At 45.4% G+C, this 23,674-nt stretch overlaps 1 protein-coding gene across 8 annotated transcripts in view; it reads left to right on the top strand.

Moving 5' to 3' along the window:
- The first annotated feature begins 11,044 nt into the window (after positions 1-11,044).
- Syde2 (synapse defective Rho GTPase homolog 2) overlaps positions 11,045-23,674 on the top strand; it is a 32,957-nt gene continuing 20,327 nt past the window's right edge. For 4 of the 8 annotated variants that reach the window (XM_087621336.1, XM_087621327.1, XM_087621346.1 and 1 more), the window contains exons 1-2: positions 11,059-12,355; positions 21,173-21,844. In XM_087621336.1, the coding sequence (XP_087477462.1) occupies positions 11,311-12,355; positions 21,173-21,844 (1,717 nt within the window). In that variant the 5' untranslated portion in view covers positions 11,059-11,310. 8 annotated transcript variants of the gene reach the window in all.

The following is a 23,674-nucleotide window of genomic DNA, read 5'->3' on the forward strand; positions in this document are numbered from 1 at the left end:
ACGATGCTGTCCATAATGAAGACAAAATAGATGTCCCAAGCCTCCCCTTAGATTTATTACTAACATGGGAAGGAATTTCATTGCTGGATGAACTGGATAGCAAACCTGACAAGAAGGTATGGAAATGTGACTTGAGTCTGGTGTCCAGAGCTTAAAGCCGGGTACGTAAGTATAGTGGCAAGCTCTGTGGGTTCAAAGACTAACACATGACCTTCAGAGAAAACGTAATTCAGGAAACATCTCCTTGGTGATGACTGCTTTGTCATGTGATTAGTAACTAGAGATAGAATTTTCAGCACAAAGAAATTGTCTGAACCTCCCGGTGTGGCATTGACATTTTACTCAAATATAAACAAAAGCTAAATGTTTCGTTCTTCGAATCTATTAACTATAGAAAACAAGTTACTTCGCTACTTCTAAAATTAACTAGTTTGGGCTGGAGAGATGGCTTAGTGGTTAAGAGCACTGACTGCTCTTCCAGAGGTTCTGAGTTCAAATCCCAGCAACCACATGGTGGCTCACAGCCATCTGTAATGAGATCTGATGCCCTCTTCTGGTGTGTCTGAAGACAGCTACAGTGTACTTATATATAAGAAATAAATCTTTAAAAAAAAAATTAACTAGTTTGTGGCCCGGAGAGATGGCTTAGTGGTTAAGAGCACTGGCTGTTCTTCCAGAGGTCCTGAGTTCAATTCCCAGCAATGGTGGCTCACAACCATCTGTAATGGGATCTGATGCCCTCTTCTGGTGTGTCTGAAGACAGCTGCAGTATACTCACATACAGGAAGTAAATAAGTCAATCTTTTTTAAAAAAATCTAAAAAAAAATTGTAAAAGGCACGAGAGGCCAAATTGGAAATGTTTAAAAAATTACCTAAATTGTTTATTAAGTGTGTGTGTGTGTGTGTGTGTGTGTGTGTGCGTGCTTGTATGCTCGCGTGTACATGTTCAAGTTTTCATGGAGCTTGTGTGGAGGTCAGAGGATATTCTTGTCTCTCTCGTGGACTACATGACGTGTACCTAGGCCTAGTCAGTCTCCAAGCATCCTGCAGGTTCTCCTCTTTCCTGCGTCCATCCCTCTGTTGAATGCTTTGAGTACAGATGCGTGCCATCCTTCTAGATTTCTATGTGGGTTGTGTCCAGCTTTTTATATGGTTTGTGAGGACCTGCTAAGCCGTCTCCCGAGATCATGAACAAGTCATTTTAAAAGCCTGGTGAGCTGGTGAGACAGCTAAGCTGGTAGAAGTACTTGATGCCAAGTGTGGTACTTTGAATAAGATTGGTTCTCAGAGACTCGTATTTGCTTAGGAAGTAGCACTAGGAGTGTGGTCTTGTAGGGGTAGGCGTGGCCTTCCTGGAGGAAGTGCGTCACTGGGGGATGGGCTTTGAGGTTTTAGGAGCTCAGACCAAGCCCACTGGCTCTCTGTCTCTTCCTGCTGCCTGCTGATCTGGATATAGAACCCTCAGCTCCTTCTCCAGCACCATGTCTGCCTGCATGATGACAATGGGCCGAACTCTGAACCTGTAAGCCAGCCCCAATTAGATGCTTTCCTTTATAAAAGTTGCTGTGGTCACGGTGTCTCTTCACAGCAATAGAAACTAACAGACACCAAATCTGGTGACCTGGGTTCAATCCCCACTACCAACATGGTTGAAGAGGAGAACCAATTCCTGTAGGCTGTCCTCTGACAACATGTGTGCAAGCTGTCCTCTGATAAACATGTGTGCAAGGTGTCCTCTGACAACATGTGTGCAAGCTGTCCTCTGATCAATATGTGTGCAAGCTGCCCTCTGACAACATGTGTATAAGCTGTCCTCTGACAACATGTGTGTAAGCTGTCCTCTGATAAACATGTGTACAAGCTGTCCTCTGATAAACATGTGTGCAAGCTGTCCTCTGATAAACATGTGTATCAGCTGTCCTCTGATCAACATATGTGTAAGTTGTCCTCTGATCAACATGTGTGCACGCTGTCCTGTCCTCTGACCAAGATGTATGTACTGTTTCATGCTCACATGTGCTGTTATACACACAATAAGGAAAAAGGTATAATTTAAAAATTAAACAAAAAAGAACACTTACTCACATATGCTTCTTTATAATAATCTTCTAATTATAACCAGAAAAAATTAAAGGAAAAACTTTCCCCCAGACAGTTAATGTTTTCTAAAACTATGTAATATGTAACTCCTTCCCCTTTAACAGTCCTATAGGGGAAGAATGTAAAAAGATAACGATTCTCTCAGTAAAGATCTTTTTGCTCATGAGTGGGTGAACTGGGTGAAGTTCTTCCATTGTTTTTCTGTTTGTTTTGTTTTTCCTAAAGCACCTGATTCTAGCAAGGCCTGACAGAGGCTGTCTCTAAAGGCTGAGTGGTGGATTGAGAGACTGTGGGGTCAGAAACGTCTTACTGTTGATTTAATTTGTAAATCTAGATTTAAATTCTTTGGTAACTGATGAATTCCATTTTGAGCAGCCTCTTGCACTTATAAATTGAATATACAGAATTGAAAGCCCAGTGAGAAGACCGGCGTTTAGGATGCTTGAGGGTGGGGCTCACTTTTATGGTAGTGGGGACAGAAAAATCAGTGGCTTTAGGAATATAGAAATGAGATTGGTAGATTAAAAAGGAAAAACTAGGAAGTGTGTCGCCATGCTCACTACCATGATGACGATGGATTAAACCTCTGAACTTTAGCAGGATCCCAGCTTTCCTATATAAGAGGTCATGGTGTCTTCACAGCAACAGAACACGACTAACACACAGGTAACAGGGAGAAAAGTCACAACTCAGTGAAAGGTTGGTGGAGATAGGGACATCCATCATCAGAGAGCTGATACACCAGAGAAGGGTTAGGGTATTTGGTGCCGCTGTGTGGCTGTGTTGGTGGACCCCTGGAATAAAGTGTTAGCCATTTGTCTAAGCGCCTCCCCACAGTTACCTGGCAACAGCCAGGTATGCCTGACTCACTATAAAAGGAGCTGCTTGCCCCTCCTCTCTCCTGCTCTTCCCTTCCTGCTCCCACCCTCTCCCCAAACCCTCCCCCATCCTTCCACGTGCTCATGACTGGCCTCTACTTCTCTACCTCTATACTTCTCTACTCTCTCTGCCTTCCTCTGCCTCTACTACCCTCTTAATTCCCCTGCCCATGCCCTGAATAAACTCTATTCTATACTATAGCGTGTGGCTGGTCCTTTGGGGGAAGGGATGCCTCAGCATGGGCCCGCCGAGACCCCCTTTCCCCATACCTGACAACACCTCCATAGAACATACCTCCTCCCCTCCCCTTTATCTTTCTCTAAACACATCGTGAAGAACCAGTAGTTCGAACCAGGGTTGAGGTTTCACCAAGTGACTAGGGCAGTAGGAAAGGGAGCGTCCGGGATAGTCCCAAGGGATATGCCCTTTGCCTTGGGGAAGCAGGAAGAAGGGAGTGGGGCTAGGTGTGGATCAAGTGTCAGGAAACAGTGTGTGGAGGTGTGGTTGGTTAGCTGCTTGTAACGAGGGCTAAGGTGAGACTCTGACTCTGGATTCAAGAACTCAGGGGCCCGGAGTGGTGGTGCGTGCAGGAGGATCTCTTCGACAGCCATAGTTACAAGTGAGACTTGGTATTAAAAAGAAAGGAAGGAAAGAAAAAGAAAGAAAGGCAGGCCCGCCCGAGTATTGACTGTATCTTTATGTAGATAACGGGATCCCTAAGAGAGCTAGAGATGCAGAAAATAAAATAATGAAGTAGACGCCGGAATGGCGCAGAGAACGCTGTCGGTGACAACAGAAAGCAGAGAGCTACGGGGCCTTCCCAAAAGCAAGCAGCAGGGCACCACGTGACCCGGACAACTGTAAAGGCAGGACAACAGGAAGCCCTAAACCTACTCGGGATTTCAGCCTGGAAGGTGACTCTAGGCAGATCTCCATGAGTTTAAAGCCAGCTTGGGCTACACAGTGACACCCTGTTTAAAGTTTTTTTTTCCCTCCTTCAATATTTTTCTTTTGCAATTTTTGAAAACAACGAGATTGTTCTTCAACTATTTTTGGTAACTTGACCATGGAGTTTTCTAACCTGAACTTGGCCGCTGAGCACATTGTATGTCAGTCGGAAAAGACGGGGCGTGTCTGGAAGCCGTGCATCCAGAAGTGATGTAGGTTTTCACAAACACAGAACACTGGTGTGGAATTGGCTAGGTTCATCAGGGTTCCATGATCGGAGGCTCCGGAGCATGCGTGTGACTGGTCAGGGCAGGATTGGAGTGGATTCCATCTCGCTACCAATATTTCCTTGTGCCACTTGAGGTCTGCCCTGGGATTCTGGCTTTGGAAACTGACTCTGAGTATTCTTGTCCTCTCTCTGCATTTGTCTGGCTTCAAACCTTTGTTACTTTAAACAGCTGCTAGGGCCTACTGTAAATGACTGTTTCCTGTTAAAATTGAAATATATACATACTTGAAATTTCAATATAGTCTATTGAAATATACATATGTGTCTATATATGTAACAAATACATAGATGAAAAATATATATTCCAAGAGATACAAGTTTCAAACAGTCAGAAGTGAAAATTATGTGACAACGAAGCCCCCCCATGTACCCTTCATCCAGCCTGAACTCAAAGCCTGTCTTCATTCGCCTACATTTCTCTTCTTTTTAATCATTTTGAAGTAAATCCTTGACTTCATGTGACCTTTTGAGTATTTCAATGTTTACTGCTAAAATGGTAATGAGATATTTAAAAACGATCTCATCTGACTTGGGCTCCGTGGTTCACTCCTGCTCTCAGCACTCCAGAGGCTGGGACAGGACTGCCTCAAGTCTGAAGACAGCCTCAGCCACACAGTGAGTTCAAGCCCCACCTGAGCTGCATAATGAGACACTCTTCAAACAAAATGGAGAAGGGGGACTTACCTGAAATCCTCAGATCATAAGGTCACAAACATTTCCCATCTGAAACACTGTGCTAGAGGCCAGAGAGGAGAGTGAGGGGCCCAGTGTGCCTGCTGCTCTTCCAAGGTTTGGTTCTCAGCACTCAAATCAGGTCTCTTACAACCCCCTGTAGTTCCAGCTCCAGGACACCTACTCCCTCCTCTGTTCTCTGTGAGTACAGTTGGCAGTTCACACATTTGGCAATCACGCACACATTACATGTGCATAACTAAAAATGAATCTTTAAAAGAACATCGGGCTGGAGAGATGGCTCAGTGGTTAAGAGCACTGACTGCTCTTCCAGAGGTCCTGAATTCAAATCCCAGTAACCACATGGTGCCTCACAACTATCTGTAATGGGGTCTGATGCCCTCTTTTAGTGACAGTGTACTCATATCTATAAAATGAATACATAAATAAATCTTAAAAAAAGAAGTGTGTGGCCAGGCATGGTGGTTCATGCCTTTAATCCCAGCACTCGTTCTGGGATAGCCAGAGCTACCTGATGAGACTGCGTCTCAAACAAACACATCAATCAACTGACCACTCGACCAAACACAGGAACAAAAATAAATAAACGAACAAAAAAATAAACCCAGAAAAACACCATAAAATAAAAATAACATCTGTGTGCTAATCAAATGAACTGGCATATGCTCATGATCTTAGCACTTGGACCCCGTCAGAGGCAGACAGATCAAGGTTCAAGGCCATCTTGGACTATATAAGAAGCTTGGAGCCAGCCTTATATATGCATGAGACTCTATTTCAAAACTAAGTAAATTGAACTATAACAAAACAAAACAAAACAAAAACTCATGACAGTTTGTCATCTGGATTGGATTTAGAATCGCCTGGGAGGGAGATCTCAAGGTGCACTTCTGGTTGAGTTGGTGAGGACATTTAAAAGAAGATTAATTTAGGTGGGAAGACTTAACCTGCATTTGGCGGCAGCATCCCACGTGCTCTGGGGTTGGATGCAATAGGAGAGGAAAAAGGAAAAGGTGAGCTGAGTTTCATCTCTCCCCCTGATTTGTTTTGAAATGTGAGCAAGTAGCATGCAGACCGAGCCATCTCTCTAGCCCCATACCGAGGTTCTTGATTAACACCTAACCTTCTGCAACATTCCATATGTCCTTCTACCTTTCTGTAAAGTAATGAAAGGAAGACTAAATCTGCCTATGTTTTCGAACATTCAGAAACATTAATGCTTTAGAATACATTGACACCTCATGTTCCCTAATCTTTTTTTTTTTCTTTTTTTCTTTTTTTCCGGAGCTGGGGACTGAACCCAGGGCCTTGCGCTTGCTAGGCAAGCGCTCTACCACTGAGCTAAATCCCCAACCCCATGTTCCCTAATCTTATATGATCTATATTATTACCTGCTCAAGTCCACCACAATGAGATGGGAAAACATGCCTTATCCTACACTACAGACTGGCGCGCTCAAACTGTGAGCCAATAAAAATCCTTCAACCCTCAGGTCTCTTCTTTTGGCTACAAAAACAACCACAACAGTGACTACTGCAACCTACTAAACTGTTTTGTCTTACTTTTAAAATCAGACTCCATTTTTCAGGATGAAATGCCACTTTGTGGGTTTTTGTTTGTTTGTTTTGTCTTGTGTGTTTTGATGTTTTTTTTTTTGTTGTTAAATAAACTCACAGATAAATGAGAATGTGTGCTGAAGGTCTAATAGCCCTGATGAGGATCGCTTAAAGAACAATTCAAAGGTTCAGTTGCATTTCCCTCAAACTCATGAAAAATTAAACTCTTTTCTGGAAGGTGATCAGTTAATTTATAGCAAGGAATGCTCACATAAGGGCAAACACTGTCTTAGGAAGAGTGTCTAGCATCTAATTCTGTTCTAGAAATGCCACAGGGGTGTAGTGGCTTTGCAATCAGATGCTGAGAGGATGGGGAAATGTTTTCCCATCTCATTGTGGTGGACTTGAGCAGGTAATAATATAGATCATATAAGAATATATATATAGAATACATGAGGTGTCAATGTATTCTAAAGCATTAATGTTTCTGAATGTTCGAAAACATAGGCAGATTTAGTCTTCCTTTCATTACTTTACAGAAAGGTAGAAGGACATATGGAATGTTGCAGAAGGCTAGGTGTTAATCAAGAACCTCGGGTATGGGGCTAGAGAGATGGCTCGGTCTGCATGCCAGGCTTTCCGGTGAAGTAGTTTAGGAAGAGAACTGCAAACATTCCAGGGCTCAATTCACCTTCAGTTCCTCTACATGCATGATGGAATGCTGAGAACCAGTGAGACACAAACACCAGAGTGTCTACAGAATGACAGAAGCACTCTTAGTTACAGTCCCTTCCACGACTGTTAAACGAACCCCGTGCTCAGCCTGTCTGTCAGCTCCCTTCTCCCAGACTGAGTCACTGCTTGGCTTCCTGCCTGCTTGGAGCCATACTATCCCGTCCCTTTTAAATCTCTTGTGCCCCTGCCAATGCGGTAGCTGTGGATTCATAAGGCACCAAGGTGACTGCTAAGCCTCTGAGAAACAAGGAGACACACCAGAAGTTGTCTTGGCCACCCCGTAATGCCCATAGGAATCTGCAAGATTAGATGAAAAAGGACATGGAGATAGTTGAACAGCCGAAGATCAAAACCTTGCTACGGTGACTGTTGCTGGAGATCGTGACAGTTCTGTGGATCTTGTCTTAGAGTGACATGTTTACAAACCTTTTAGTGATATCTAATACACATATAGAAAACCCAGGGTTTACATATTTAGCTTTAGATCATAGCTGTATTATTAATTTCTGTGACCAAAAATAGAGTTAAAATTGTGACTTCGAGTTCTAGAACCTTCTCAGGGTAACCTGAACTTCCAAGCCCTGTTCCCACCATCAATTTTAAATAGGGTTAAATTCCTCTGTGAGAAGCTCTATTGAGCTTGGTTCTTAGTGATGCCTAGAGCAGAGCACATCAGATTACATTGACCAGAAAATTTCATGACTCTTACACAGGTTAGCAAGTCCAATATATAAGTCTGTGTGTGTTTGAATTTTCTTATAAGAGAGACAGAACATGCATACAAATTATGTAAAACAAAACTGCAACCATCTGTTCCAATATATGATAAAGATTTGTGTGTTTGCACATGTGTGTGTGGCGTGTGTGTGCATGGTGTGTGTGTGTGTAGTGTATGCATGGTGTGTTTGTGTGGTGTCTGTGTGCATGTGTAAACACACACAAACACATGCTCACAGACACCACACAGTGTGTGTATTGTATATGGCGTGTGTGTGTGTGTGTGTGTGTGTGTGCAGCTTACAGCATTTTAAACTCTGTTAACTACAAAGAATAAAAAGATTGTGCAACTTAGTTGGAAGGAAAACAACTTCTGAGATAGAGATCAAATTGTGTTTATAGAACCCATTATTGGCAGCGTGGCTATCAGTCATTTCCTGTGGGAATATTTCCCTGGGGAATATTTTAACTCTATTTTGGCCTTGACTCTTCATGAAATAGCCTTGGGCTCCTGCAATAAAAATATCCTAGCACCGTTGGTATAGAGAGCTGAACAGCATAGCATGATATTTCATAGCGTGAGATTATGTTTAGAGCTTTCCTATTTGTTACGAAAGGATTTTAAAGCAGGACCAGGTCACTGTGGTTTAGTGGCGAGTTGAGCAACAGACTGGAAACTGAAGTGAACTTGCTTTCTATCACATTGCTGTCGATTAAAAAGAGTCATCATGTACAGTGTTTAAGATGTCACGTTGACCACAATACTACAAGGAATTATTGTTGGTTTCTGTCCTCAGGAAGTGGGTGAATTTTGAATTTTCTTATAAGAGAAACAGAACATGCATACAAATTATGTAAAACAAAACTGCAACAATCTGTTCCAATATATGATAAAGATTTGTGTGTTTGCACATGTGTGTTTGTGGTGTGTGTGCATGGTGTGTTTGTGTGGTGTATGCATGGTGTGTTTGTGTGGTGTCTGTGTGCATGTGTTTGTGTGTGTGTATTGTATACGGTGTGTGGATATGTGTGTGGTGTATGTTTGGGATATATGTGAGTTTATGTGTATCTCCATGTGTGTGTGTGGTGTATATTTGGTATATATGTGTGTTTGTGTGTATATGCATGGGTGTTGTGTGTGTTATGTGTGTGGTATATGTGTGTGTGTGGTGTATGTATGTGTTTGTATGGTGTACATGCATTGTGTATAGTGTGTGTGGTATATGTGTAGTGTGTGATGTATGTGTGTACATCTTTGTGCAAATGTGTGTTTGTATGAGTATGCATGTGTGTTGTGTGAATGTGGTATATTGTATTGTGTATGGTATATGTGTGTATGTGTTTGTGTGTTTTATATGGTGTATGCGTGTGGTGTATGTTTGGTATAAATGTGTGTTTATGTGTATCTGAATGCATGTGTGTTGTGTGTGGATATATGTATGTGTGTGTGGTATATGTGTGGTGTATGTGGTATATGTGTGTATGTGTTGTGTATGTTATATGTGTGTATGTGTGTATGGTGTGTGTGTGGTGTATGTGTGTTTGTGTGTGGTGTATGTGTTTTGAACATGTGTGCTGGATAGTAATAAGGACTATTGGAGTTTGGCAGAAATAACCGTGTCCATCTGAGAGCTGACTTCATGGTAAGGTAAGGATTGGAGCCTTCCACCTCCTCTCTACATTCCTGTGTTTTGGAGTGTGTCACAGGTCAGAAAACAATGGCTTCCCACCTCCAGGTGTGGGTCTTGATACAATTGACTCAAATCTGTAGGCTTGAAGGCTTCACCTTCACTTGCCCAGCGCTCCTGTAGTTCCTTTGTTCCTTTGTTTGGTTTTTTGAGCCAGGCTCTAACAAAAGGAGCACAGACCCAAGAGAATTAAGAGGTCTAGAAACAGCAGGGCTTCATACTGGAAGAAGTAAGGACCATTCATCCAGACACCACTCTTTGAGGACTTGAGTACCTACTAAGTGCAAGTATGCCTTGATATTTGTATGGTATGAGTAGCCCAAAGGTCATTCTCAATGCATAAAAGCTAAAAAGTATAGCTGAATCAGATAGCAACTCTGATTCTTATCGATCACTGACAGGCCAGGGCTTGGCATTGCGGTACGCAGCATGGGCCTTCCTATTTTGTGAAAGTAGGTATTTCCACATTCCACCCTTTCTCTATTTCCACCCAAGTTTCTCAACACAGAATTTCAGTTAGCATTTTCACATTTATAGGCTGTAAACTAGCGGGTTTTTTTTTGTTTTTTGTTTTTTTTTATTAACTTGAGTATTTCTTATATACATTTCGAGTGTTATTCCCTTTCCCGGTTTCCGGGCAAACATCCCCCTCCCCCCTCCCCTAAACTAGCGTTTTTAACTTGGTAGTTGTACCCAGGGCTCTTACCTGTGGTTCTATTTAACAAGTTTTGTTTGATCTAGGGATTAACGTTGGATGGGCAAGCATCAATTTTACAGAAGGAAAACCAGATTTAAAGAAGAGGGAACCGAAGTGATTTAGGACATAAAGGCTCTCCCCCCCCCCCTAAAATCCTTATCGGAAAAGGTATGCAGAAAATTCCTTTTTTTATTTTTTATTTTTATGTGCATGGTTGTTTTATCTGCACCTATGTCGATACACATGCCGGGTGCCAGCAGAGGCCAGAAGAGGGCATTGGAACTCCTGACACTGGAGTTCCTGACGGCTGAGGATCGAATCTGTGTCCTACCCATGAGCAGCCAGCAATCCTAACAGCCCAGTGACCTCTCCAGACCCGCAAATTCTTTTCCAGCAGCTCCGGTGAGCGGGGAACGGATCAGAACATCTCTGGAACATTGCTCCAGTGACATACACCTGCGCTCACACTCGGTCGGTCCAAACAGTCTTTGTTACTCTCAAGCTAGGACTTGCTGCACCGGAGCCACGCCTCGCGCAGGGGGCAGCGGGGAGGAGCCGGGGAGGGTGGCAGGGTGGCAGCCCGACCCGCTCCACCTTTCTCTCTCCGCAGCCCCGCTGGCCCCGCCCCCGGAGCGCCCACCTCGAGAACGCGGCGTGTTGGCCCGCGCGCCCCGTCGCGGGCCAGTTCCCGGGCATGCGCGCTGCGGCGCCCTCACCCCCCTCCGCCGACCCGCCGCTGCAGAGTTATGCCAAGTATGTGAGGAGCTGGCGAGGACCGGCCGCGGTCATGGAGAGCCGCCGCCTCCGCCCGCGCGGGACTCGGAGCCCGCCCCGCGCCCAGGGCGAGCCGGGCTGCTGAGGCGGCGCGCATGGCTGAGCCCCTGCGGAGGACGCTCGGCTAGCTCCGAGAGCGGCGCGGTCCCGGGGTGCTCGGGCTGCACGCGGACGCCGTGGCGGCCTCGCTCTCCGAGGGACGCTCGCCGCTCCGAGAGCTCGTGGTCCCCGGCATGGAGCGGCCGGCGTGGGGGACCTGGGCGCGCTCCGAGCAGCTAGGCGCGCGGGTCCCATGGTCTCGCGGGGCTCAGGAGGCCGCCGCTCTGGGCCGCGCGCTTACTTGCGCTTCCCCAGGCACGGAGGGCAGTGGCGACGACGGGGAGGACGAGGGCGCCGACTACTACGAGAACCTGCCCGCGGGCTGCGCGCCCGAGGGGGCGGAGGCGCTGCGGGCCTCGCCTTCGCAAGCGGCGGGCTCCTCCCCGGGGATGGAGGGCGGCCGCCAGGAGACAGGCAGGCTGCAGACCCAGTTGCGAGAGGCCTATTATCTGCTGATCCAGGCCATGCACGACCTGCCCCCTGACTCGGGCACGCGGCGGGGCGGACCCGCGGGAGCCCAGGCTCAGGGCCAGCAGCCGCCTCTCCCCCGCGGCGCAGCCGTGCGCCCAGCCTGCAGCCCCCGAGGCGGCGACCGCCCTCCGCAGCAGGTGTCCCCGCCCCGGTCGTCTCCGACGGAGTCTAGAGTGGGACGGCCTCCCAGTCCTCGGATGCAGCTGTCCAGTTGCAGAAGTCTCGAGAGCCTCCGCGTGAGCCCGCAGCCGCCTCTGTTCCAGCGGTGGGCGAGCGACAGCTGGATCAGGTGCGGCGCGCACAGGGACAGGGAGGAGCCCCAGCCACGTGGAGGTGGGATGGACGGCTGGAGCCGGGGCAGCCACAGGGCTGCTACGTCCGCTGCTCTCCTGCCTCCCTTCTGCCAGGACCCCAGCCGGTCCTCGGGACGTCCCTTTAAGGATCCTGCGGGGACCTCTGTGATATCCTGCAGCCAAGAGGACCATCCCGAGGAGCTTCCCCTCCTCAAGCCACCTGCGGTGACTGTCAAGAAACTGCAGAAGTGGATGTATAAAGGACGACTGTTGTCCCTGGGGATGAAGGGTCGCGCTCATGGGACAGCACCCAAAGTTCCCGGAGCTCAGGCAACCTCTCCAAATTTGGGCAGTTGGAAAGTGCATGAAAACCACGTCCTCTCGGTGACAGCGGACCAAAGAATCACACTGACAGGTAGGACACTTTGCGGTCAATATGCTAGGCAACGCCATTAGCCTCTAGTGTAGTGGTTCTCAGCCTTCCCGATGCTGTGACCCTTTAATCCAGTTCCTCGTGTTCTGGCGACCCCCAACCAGAAAGTTATTTTCGTTGCTACTTCATAACTGTGATTCTGCTGCCGTTATGACCCGTAATGTAAATATCTGTGTTTTCCGAGGGTCTTGGGCTAGCCCAGCGGAAGAAAAAAAGTAGTTCAGGCAACACAGGGGTCGAGACCCACAGGTTGAGAACCAGAGGTTGAGACCCACTGGTGTCCTTGTTTACCCAGTGGGCTTCTGCCTTCGTGGGTCCTCGTGACTCAGCCAGTGTCATGCATTAAATCTTGTGTTCTTCGAGCCCCCTTCATTCCCCCTCCTCCTCCTCCTCCTTTTCCTTTCTCTCACTTCCTGCTTTTTTTCCTTCTTTCCCTTTTCGGAATTTTTTTCTCTTCTCCAAGAGTCTGCTTGTCCCCTCCCTTAGGACAACAGTGAATACAGTTTTAAGTTCTTTACAGCTTTTTCTGTAGGTTTTGAGGCTGCGGCGTGGGGGAGGGGGCGGCTTTGATTTTTTTTTTTCCTGTAGCTCTAGGCAAACTTTAAGACTTGGGAAGTTTCTGAGTCTGAATTCGATCCAAGGTAGGATTTTATAGGCTTCATAAACTGTCATTGACTTATTAGGCTCTTTTTCTTCTCACCCAGGCACCACACATCCTTGAGCTTAGACATACACATGAGAATACTGGACACACCACACACACACACACACACACACACACACCCCACAAACTCAATCCAACGCTAAGATTCCGTTCTCTCGTAGAACACCTAGGATACTGGTATTGCAATGAAAATAACTGTCACTTAGTCTCATGCACCTATGGTCCCTTGAAAACTTAGAGAACACTATTTATAGTAGAAAAAACTTTTTTCTTAAAGTCTGGTTGTCCTTATATAGTATTCGAGTTCTTTGGTTTGCAGTGTGCATGCTTTTTAATTATCGCTGAGGGTCTAGTTTTAGAAATCTCTGAATCTTGTTGTAAATATAAAATTCTCTGGTGAATCAAATCCACGTGACGTCTTGACACCCCCTTAAAGACAGAAACTTTCAGTGAGGAGTTTTAAAAATAGTTCAGTCCTGGAAGTCTTGGGGGTTTCGTGGGAGAGTACACACCAGCCCAGCGCAGGCCTTTAGTCCCAGCACTCTGGGGGCAGAGTCAGGTGCATCTTGGTAAGGTCAAGGCCAGGATGGCCTACAGAGTAAGGGCCTGTTTTTTAAAAAAGAAAAAAGAGGTCCCACGTCCCACGGGGGTGGGTTACTGCACACCAACTTTCAACAATGAGCGCAAATGTGGGGAGAAACAAAGTTTACCAAGTTCTAACTAACAGATGATTTTGTATGACGTATAGACAATATACATTCAACAACAGATTGTAGAACTAACTTCAGTAGAATAAAGGAGTAGTAGGGGGACTTTGTGAAGAGAGATGCACTCTTCCAGCTCACATAATAATAATAGTAATAATAATAATAATAATAATAATAATAATAATTTCCTCTGGATCTGAAGTACTTGTAATAAAAAATGTTCCATTTACAACCTTCAAGCTCCCTTTGACTCAGTACGATAACTTTCACTGATCACAAAGCTGTAAGAACATTCACCATCCAATTACTTTAGTAATCATGCAGATCAGGGAGCTAAATCAATATGTCCCTTCATAGGATGAGTTTGTTGCTTCTTCCATTTGGACACTAAATCTGGAAGTGCTAATAACTTAAAAGAAATTAAAACTGCATCCTGCAACCACTGTAGCAGTATTTTATAAGAAATCCACCCCAAATCTGCCACAGTCTCCTACCTAAGCGTTGCCCTTCTCCATTCCTCCCTGATCACACATTAATTCTTCAGCAACCGGAAATGGTAAAATAGTGGTTAGGTGCCTAAGGATATGGATAGCCACACCAGTTTTGCTTGGTCTGCTGGTCCCAGAATTCTGGATTCTCTCACGAGCTTTACTCCCTCAGCTCCGCCCAAGAAGAGGCCATTGTCATTCAGCAGCAAGGGAGCCTGCAGGTTAAGGAGTCGGCCCACGGTGTCTTGTCTTGCTGCACTGAGACCCAGACTGTCCTGAGGATTCAAACTCAGTTCTCTGGACTCAGAAACCTCCATATAAGGTCAAAGAGGCTCTGAATTCCCAGGAGGCTTGAGCCAATTAATTCATTAAATGTCTTGACCTGACGAGATGGGTGGACAGTTTAGAGGACTAAGTGGCTTCCTTCAAGGGGGATTCTCAGCGTAGACTTTATTATTGTCGTTGTTGTTATTATTATTATCATCTTTTAAATAATTTAATGATAATTTGATTTAGTTCATTTTTCGACTGAATTATTTCTTTAAGATTTATTTTATGTGTGTGGGTGTTTTGGGGACATGTATGTATGCGCACCACATGTTTGCACATATTTATGTGCACTAATGACCTGGTGCCCTCGGAGGGCATCAGATCCTCTGCAACTGGAATAACAGGCCGCTGTGAACCTTCACGTGGTGCTGGGAATCGAACCTAGGTCCTTTGCAAGAACAAGTGCTCTTTACTGCTGAGCCATCTCTCCAGCCTTGCTGTGCGCCTCTCCCTAAAGTTGACGTTACTTGGAGGACGTTTTGAGTCCTTTTGTTGGGTTGTTCACGTAGCTCGGTGGGAGAGTCTGTGCTTAGTAGGGTCAAGACCTGGGTTTGAGATCAGGTCCGCTCTCCTCCCTCAACACACGAAAGAGAATAAAATGAAAAAAAAATTACAGCCATTGTTTTGAAAAAGTCTCCAGAGCCTATTTCGAGCAGCACATTCCTAGTCGTACAAAAGATGGTAAATGTTTTAAAGGTTCTATATCACATTTTCTCTGTGTGTTCATACAGATATTTTCTTCACAGATAAAATTACGAGTCAGAATCCACGATAGATAGGTAATGGGATAGAGATCCTTAATCTGACTGAGACTGTTACGACAAGTGCAAAACACAGTGGTTTTCAGTTTTGATTTCTAGCTCTCACCAAGACCGTTTGTGATGGTGTTGGGAGCCTGCAGCCTGTTGGATTTAAGTGTGTTGCAGCACTCACAGATTGGCCAATTTGTTCTAATTGAGACGATTATTCAAGAAATCCTAAGTCATTACACATAGTAAATGTTGTCAAGTTTCTGCAAGCCTTGAGATGATGAAGGGGCCATGGCATATTTGCCAACTGCACTTCATTGTAAGCCTTTATTTGAAAAGTCCTAATTAGCATGTGATTTTTAGAAATAGATTTCGGAGCACCGGTTGGGCTATTTTGGCTGCCCGTTGTGTGAGAAGTGTACTTTAGTCTCTTTGACTCCACTTTTGCTTCTGTGAAAGGAGACACTTAGGACAGTTAGCTGTTAATGATTTACCTAAAAATTCTGAGGTGGCGTTAATTAGATGGCACGATCCTTTGTTGTTGTTGTTGTAGCCAGTGCTGGTCTTGAACTTCAGACCTGTGCATGACCGTCCTGTGCAGGGGATCGAGCCCAGGGCTTTATGCACACTTAGGCAAGCACTGTATGCACTGAGCCATGTCCTCAGAGCCTGGCTTGTAAGATCTTTTTTTGTTTGTTGGTTTGGTTTTCGGAGATAGAGTTTCTCTACATAGCCCTGGAACTCACTATGTTGGGCAGGCCGGCCTTGAACTTACGCAGGTCTACTGTCTCCTGAGTGCTGAGGTTAAAGGCTTGTGCTCCGGTTCCCAGCCCTGCCTCCGTCCCTCTTTCCCCTCATTATCTCTTTCTCCCTTTACCCTCTTTAAAAACTTACCTACTTTTATGTGTATGGCTGTTTTACTTGTGTGCCACTGGCATGCCGGGGGGGGGGGGACGGTCCACACAGTTAGAGATGATTGTTAGCTGCCGTGTACGGGACTGGGCATAGTACCCGGGTCCTCTGGAAGAGCAGAGGGTCCTCTTAAATGCTCAACCATCTCTCAGACCACCTTGTTAGCAGATATTTAACCATCTTAAGTGAGGCTGATAGGGCGATACAGATTCCCGTCTGTATCTTTTTTGAAGTATCTGAAACTCTGGTTTCATTATCGTTTTTTTTTTTTTTTTTTTTTGATTGGGGCGGGGAGCCATGCTCTGCCAGCACCTCCCTCTCCCGCCAGTACCCCCAACATTAGTAACAGCAAGTGGACGGTTTCTGGCTGTCTTCTGGTTTTAAATCCTGTGCTGAGACAGTCTGGCCTTCCAGCCTTTGGAAGCAAGTGCAGCTTTTTTTTCGTTTTGTTGTTTTGGAAGAGTGCCATGGAACACTGGAGTTGCTGGTGGCTGGAAAACTTTGAGAATTACAAAATCAGCAGAAAGTACTGTTGTGTTGGTTTGAAAGTCCTGTGCTTTCCCAATCTAAGAGACGTCCGTTTGTCCTTTGAGGACGTATTGGACTGTTTTCAGGCCCTTGCTGAAGAAGGTGTGGTGTTCACTGTTGGAGAAGGATGCTTTTCAAACCATGTGCATGTGGATTCCTTAAAGTGCAGAGTCAGTCGGTGTGGGCAGGGCCCTGGGGGTCTGCATCTTTGTCGGGTGCTGTTTGGAAGGCCACAGGTTAGTAAGGATCTGGAGTTCTCCTGTCCCTCAGTTTAGGAAAGACTTTCTTACTTAATACTTGAGACTTAAACTGACCCCAGTGAGAGCAAAGCACAGAGCTCTGTCTGCTCCAGTCTCCTATGAATCGTCAGTGCTTGCAGTGGTCTCAACGGATCCCGTTTCACCACCAATCAGCACTAGTGATTTTGGAGTCTGCCAGAGAGGGGAGCGTATGGGAACGGTGGTTAACAGAACCCGGGTTTCTGGACAGATTTTTACTACTTCCTTGACCTTAGTTTCTCAACCTCTTGTGGCTTCTTTCCGTGGGCTGCTGTGAGAATCGGAACATAATTGGGTTCTGTGTAGGCGTTTGGCAGGCTTTGTGAGGATGCTACCTTGCCCCTGGTCATTAGGATGCTGCTGGTGTGAGTAGTTTGAAAGCTGAGGAGGAGGGCCTGGGGGAGCTTTGAGGCTGAGCTAGGGAGCACCCCACCCCCAGCCATACTTATTCTGTTGGCCTCTTCTGTGCGCTCGCTCTCTCTCTCTCTCTCTCTCTCTCTCTCTCTCTCTCTCTCTCTCTTTCTCTCTCTCATATGCCTCCTGTTACTTTTGTAAAATTGAAAATGATCTCAAGGTATTCCTTTCTACTTTTTCCTGTCTCAAAAGTGAGCATATAGTTTGCTTGAGGGTTTTTATTGTCAGTCACAAGGGGAGAAAAAGAAAAAAATGCCTTTCCTTACCCTCTACTTCCTTTCAGATTTATCTGGGAAATGCGTAGAGGTTCAGTTTTCTTAAACAAAACCTAAGCATAGTTGTCAATATCTGACGCTTATAAGAATACTTGTATTTGCTGGTTTTTTAAAGAGAAGGAAGGACACCACTCTCTTCAGTAGAGATTTTAAAGTGATGAAAAAATGCCCACAGATGCTGTACGTTTTCAGTTAGTGTGGAGATGCACAACTACTTAGTCCGCTGAGATGGGGTTAATTACCGAGCGGCTAAATGTTCACTAATCCTAAGGTATCTGGCTTTATTATGAAATAGTTATTGAGAAAATAAAATGGGCTCGAGTAGTTTTGCTCTGTAGCCTGCTTGTCTCTGTATCCATTGTTGCAATTATCTTACAGACTTTCAAAGTAAGATTACTTCCATTAGAACCTTTAAGTTAGACCAGTTAGCATGTATGGTTGCAAGAGAGGGCTTTTTGCCCTGCAACTTTGTATACTTATTTTTGTTACTGTTGTCTTGTGAACATATATTCTGAAGCAAAATCTACCTCTTAAATCTGTGCGGCTGAATTAGGTGGTACTTTTTAAGCACGGAAGGGAAGGAGAGAAGATTGCCTAGGGCTTCCAGGTTCAGTGAGAGACTCTATCTCAGGAAAGCGAGATGGAAGGTGGGAGAGAAGGCTTAGTGGTGAAGAGCGTTGTTTGGTTCTCAGTGCTCCCGTGGTGGCCCACAACTTTCCATAACTCTAGTTCTGGGGCACCCTGCTGCCAGCCTCTGCTTCTACATGGATGCACACACATGTTCACACTCTCACACACCACACACAGGAATAAAACCAGTTGGCGTCTCACAGTGTAAACTACGTTTCCATTCGACACGTTGGCTTGCTTAGATACAGGATGCTAAAAGCTTTATTTTTCTTTTACTGTAGATCCTTGGAATGTAGCGCATGTAGGTAGGTCCTATCAGGGCGAGAACAGTGATAGAGTACAAAACAATGTATCCGAGTAGACAGTGTTTGGGTGTTGTTAGGGAGCTCTGAGAAGGCAAACAAGATGTGACTTCTGGCCTCAGCTTTGCAATTGTGTCAGAACTGAGTGTAACAGTGTCCCTCACAGGTCTGGTATGCTATTACATAAGAAGAGCTGTGGACTGACTCATGAAATAGATCTTGATTTCGGCATCAGGACAGGAACATGCAATCCCTGGGAGCCCAAAGCCCAACAACTCCTGGCCTCGCACTTGTTCTCTTTGGATGGCAAGGAGAGGGAACTGAAGAAGGAATTTTTTTAAAAAAAAATGTAGATTTTATTTTTATTTAATTTTTTGTTTTCTTAAGACAGTTTCTCTATATAGGCCTGGCTGTCCTGGAACTCGCTCTGTAGACCTGTCTGGACTTGAACTCGGAGATCTGCCTGCCTCTGCCTCTGCTGGGATTAGAGTTGTGAACCACCAGCCCTGCCTCATTTTTCAGTTATGTGTCTATGTATCTTTGTCCTGTGGACTTGGTGAACACGGTGTCTGTGGAGGCCGAAAGAGGAATCACAGCCCCTGGGGCTGTAGGCTTCCTGCTGTGGGTGCTGGGAATAATCCAAGTTGGGTCCAAGAGCCATAAGTAACCTTAACAACTGAGCTCTCTCTCCAGCATCACGTTTCCATGAGTTGAAAGTGTTGAAGAGGAAACCTGGTCAGGGCGATGAATATGTGACAGGTTTGCATGCCCAGTCCTGGATGGTGGAGAGATGGCCCTTTCTTCCCAGGCTTCTGTAAGGTGGGAGTCAAAGTAGGAAAGCAAGCTCTTGCGTTTACCAACTGGTGGTCCAGACAAACTCCCCTGCTGGTCTGAGTAGGACTCTTAGTTGTCAGTCAATTTTAAACAAACGTATTGTCAATCCTTTATCAGCAGCTGCCTTACAAGGTGAAGTGTCCTGTGCTCTGTTCAGTGAGGGGCTCTCCCCTACTGTTAGCGGGTAACAGGGTAAGAGGGCTAATTTTACGTTAGGCTTCATTGCAAGCATCTCTTATGTGCAAAGGATTGCCTAGAGCACAGGTTGTCACCCTGTGGGTCACAGGAGTCAGGGGACTCTTTCAAGTTGTTGCGAAGACTGTTGGAGAACACAGAAATTTACATTGCGATTCATAACATAGTTACGGAGTGGCAACGAAAAATTTCCACAACATGAGGAACTGTATCAGAGGGTTGCAGCCTCAGGAAAGTTGAGGACTTCTGCTGCAGAGGTCAGGGGATTCGGAGCTTCCTTGCTGCTTTCTCTCTCCTGCTTGGCACGAGGTAGTCACTCACTGAGTAGATCCATGGCTTACATTGATTAAGCTGCTTGATTGGGTACAAGTTTAGGATTTAAAAGGAGAATGGCAGATTTACATTTTAAAGGATTTTTTTTCCGTAGATGGAAGGTTACTGAAAGCCTTGATTATACATGGGCCTAATTTTTTGTTTGCTACTAAGCTTATCGTGGCGTAAAATGTTGTTATCACTGCTATTAAACCACTATGCTTTATTTGCTGTGACAGAATGAATTAGCCATATATTCATTCAGGGTATCATACAGTCTCAGATTTCCACAAAAATGAACTCTTGATAGAGGTGTGCTTATCTTACTCACTGCCTTTCAACACAACCCTTTAGCGGCATAAACTTCTTTAGTTGCAAGTAATATAACATCCTGGTAACAGTGTAGCACTGTATTGACACAGACGCAGATGTAAGCTCCCTGGATCACCGGAAAGGGATGTTCTCTTCAGGGTTTATTTGTTCCTTAGGTTTGTGATTTAATTAAAGTCTTTAAGGTTAGTTAAAATGTAAAGACTTTTATTAAAAATTAATCTCTATGAAAGAAAAAGAATGTTGCTTACGCTTGTCATGATATTTATGTCATGAGTTGGTAGTATTTGGATAGCAATTAAAAGTGTACTGCTGGGGCTGGAGAGGTGGCTCAGCGGTTAAGAACACCGACTGCTCTTCCAGAGGTCCTGAGTTCAATTCCCAGCAACCACATGGTGGCTCACAACCATCTGTAAAGGGATCTGATGCCCTATTCTGGTGTATCTGAAGACAGCTACAGTGTACTTATATATAATAAATGAACAAATCTTTTTTTTAAAAAAGTGTACTGCTGAATAAAAAAATGTCCTTTAGGATCTTTCTAAAAATTATTTATATAAACATTTATACATATACACACACATACACACACATTACATTATGGTAAGACTTGGGCTCTGTTGTATTTTACAGTAATGACAGTGCTAGCTTGTTTTTTTTTTTCCTTAGAATTTCATAATATTGATGTGCCCACTTGGATTTCTAACTTGAAATTACATTTCGGTGGAAAAATTAGCTTTTGTGGTTTGGTTTTGATCAATGAATATGATTGATGTCACTTTTTATTTCTAAACATTTTAATACCTGGTCTCACAGTCTTTCCTCTGTGTTCTCTCTTTTGTCCTCTGAAGCAGACTTATTCGAGAATGTCTGTGGGTCTCCACTGAAGAAACGAGACCCTGGAGGTGGAAGGGGTAACACCGAGCTTAGTGGTCACCAGGCCCTGAACAACATCACTGTTTCAAAGAAACGCAATTGGCTGTATCAGAGCCCTCTGAGGTCTCCCAGTCTGGACAGACATTATTCCTCCCTCTCCCCCGTGTCTCCGCCCAGGCATCGGCTCCCGCAGCCTTTCTGTAAACCCCACAGAGAACCCTGCACGCACGCGGTGTGTAACGCCGCCGGTTCTCCGTCATCCAGAAACGGCTCTTCAGCCTTCAGTGAGGACGACGCCGATGACGAAGGAGAAATATGGTATAACCCCATCCCCGAGGACGACAGCCTGGGCATAGCACACGTCTTGAGTCTGGAGGAGGCAAACGCCGCTGCCCTGAAGCTCCCTGCCGTCCGTGTGAGCATGTTGTCTGCTAGAGACCTGGCGAAGGCAGAGACTCGTAGTGAAGACTTGCTGTGTCCTACCCAACACCGAGGTGACGTCCAGACCTCACAGTCAAATGGAATTAATTCTGTCGATTCCATTCATTCTACAGACATTGTGCAGCCATGCAGACAGAGATTAGGACACAGGACACAGGAGAGCCTGACGGCAGAGGACAGCCCCGGGTTGAAATCTGCTTTTACAGGTAAGAGTGACTGGACACCTGAGACTTCTTCCTTTCCAGGTCTTTGATAGTTCAACCCTGCATGTAGACGATGTCTGCTGTACGTGTCTTAGACTCTGTCCTTATTGAGTGAAGGCATCTCAGCCCTGGAGAGAGATGGCTTAGCATTAAGAGAAGTTGTTGGTCTTGCAGGGGACCTGGGTTTAGGTCCTAATACCCACGTCATTTAACTCACAGTCACAACCACTTATAACTCCAGCTCCCAGAGCATCCGACACCTGCAGCTTGGTACATTCCTTTGTACATTTAATCATTTTTTATTTTATACTTGCTTCTCGTAGCTGTTTTTGTGATTTGCTTGGCATAATTGTAGTTTCGATGAAAACCGGATTTTACGTTTTTGAATTTTAAGAATCAAGGCAATTTCGCACTCACACAGGCCTGCGCGGGCACGCGCTGGTTCTTGTGTGTAAGTTGGGGCACACGCGTGTGCAGACCTCACGAGGTCAAGGATGACCTTGTGCGTCTGTCCCCATCTGCCTCCTTGTTTGAGGCAGGTCCCCTTTTATCAGTCACCTCTGCGTGTGCCACCCGCTTCCACCTCCCATCTCACGGCAGGAACACTGGCTACGAACCACATCAGCACAGCCGACTTTACTTACCTTCTCAGGATTTGAACTCAGGTTCTCATGCTCATGCACCGGGCACTGCTCAGGAAACTGTCCCCTTAGCCCCAATTTTTTTTGTAGTAATAAAGTTCCCCCCTCTGCAGAAGAGACTCTAACAAATAAAATATTTCACCTTACCAGTGAATGACAGTAGAAACTGTTCACCAACAGTTTATGAAAAGAGACGGAATATGGAATCCCTTAATAATTTAGGAAAACCCAGAGCGGGTTTGGTATACTGGGTGGCTCTTCTAGGTTATAATAAGATGGGCTGATGTTGGGTGAAGCAGACCCTGATTACCACACAGTGTTCTAGGCCAGTGAGCCAGGAGGGCTGTTTTGTGATTGGATTGCAGGGGATGCTTTGTCCCATGCCTGTGCAAGTACTCCATTCTTTACTGGCTGTTGACTGGGAAAGCTCAGTCTGCAGGCCTAGCATGGCCGTTGTCCTATACACAGACAGTGTTGTCATTAGGGTACAGAGATGGGCTGAAGGGGACTTTCTGTTAGTGCTTTAAAGAAAGGTCATTTATCTGCTGATTCCGAACAAATGTGTGTTCACATTTTAACCCTGAAGCGGCTTTGCCGAGATTAGATCCCGGTTGGTGTTAAGATTATTATACCCTTGCGTAAAGGGGTGGACAAAACCTGAAAATTAGGAATTAAATAATTGCGATGACTGCACTGCTTTTTAAAGGAAATCTCTAAAGAATTATTTATGTATGTGAACGCACTGTCGCTGTCTTCAGACGCACCAGAAGAGGGCGTCGGATCCCATCACAGATGGTCCTGAGCCACCATGTGGTTGCTGGGAATTGAACTCAGAACCCCTGGGGGAGCAGTCAGTGCTCTTAACCCATCTCTCCATCCCTTAAAGTAAATTTTAACTTACATACCCAGAACATATTTTTATTTTCTTTGGTTAATTTGAAAACTCAGTGGGAACATGTACAAACTCAAAAGTTTGGCAGTTAGCAGAGCCTAGCGCTGTTTAACCAGAACCAGCCTACCAGGGAGTTTGGTTGGATATACAATATCCTAATCGACTTTTAGAACAGAGAAGGCCTCTTTGCTGCCCAAATCACAGATTCATTTGGTTTAAGTTGACAACCCTTGGCTTTAGAGGGTATAAATACTGAAGCAGTATTGTGATGTTCGAGTTCAGGTTCTGGTTGGATGTATT

Source organism: Rattus norvegicus, chromosome 2 (genome assembly GCF_021556685.1).
Source record: "Rattus norvegicus strain SHRSP/BbbUtx chromosome 2, alternate assembly SHRSP_T2T, whole genome shotgun sequence".
Taxonomy (NCBI): Eukaryota; Metazoa; Chordata; class Mammalia; order Rodentia; family Muridae; genus Rattus; species Rattus norvegicus.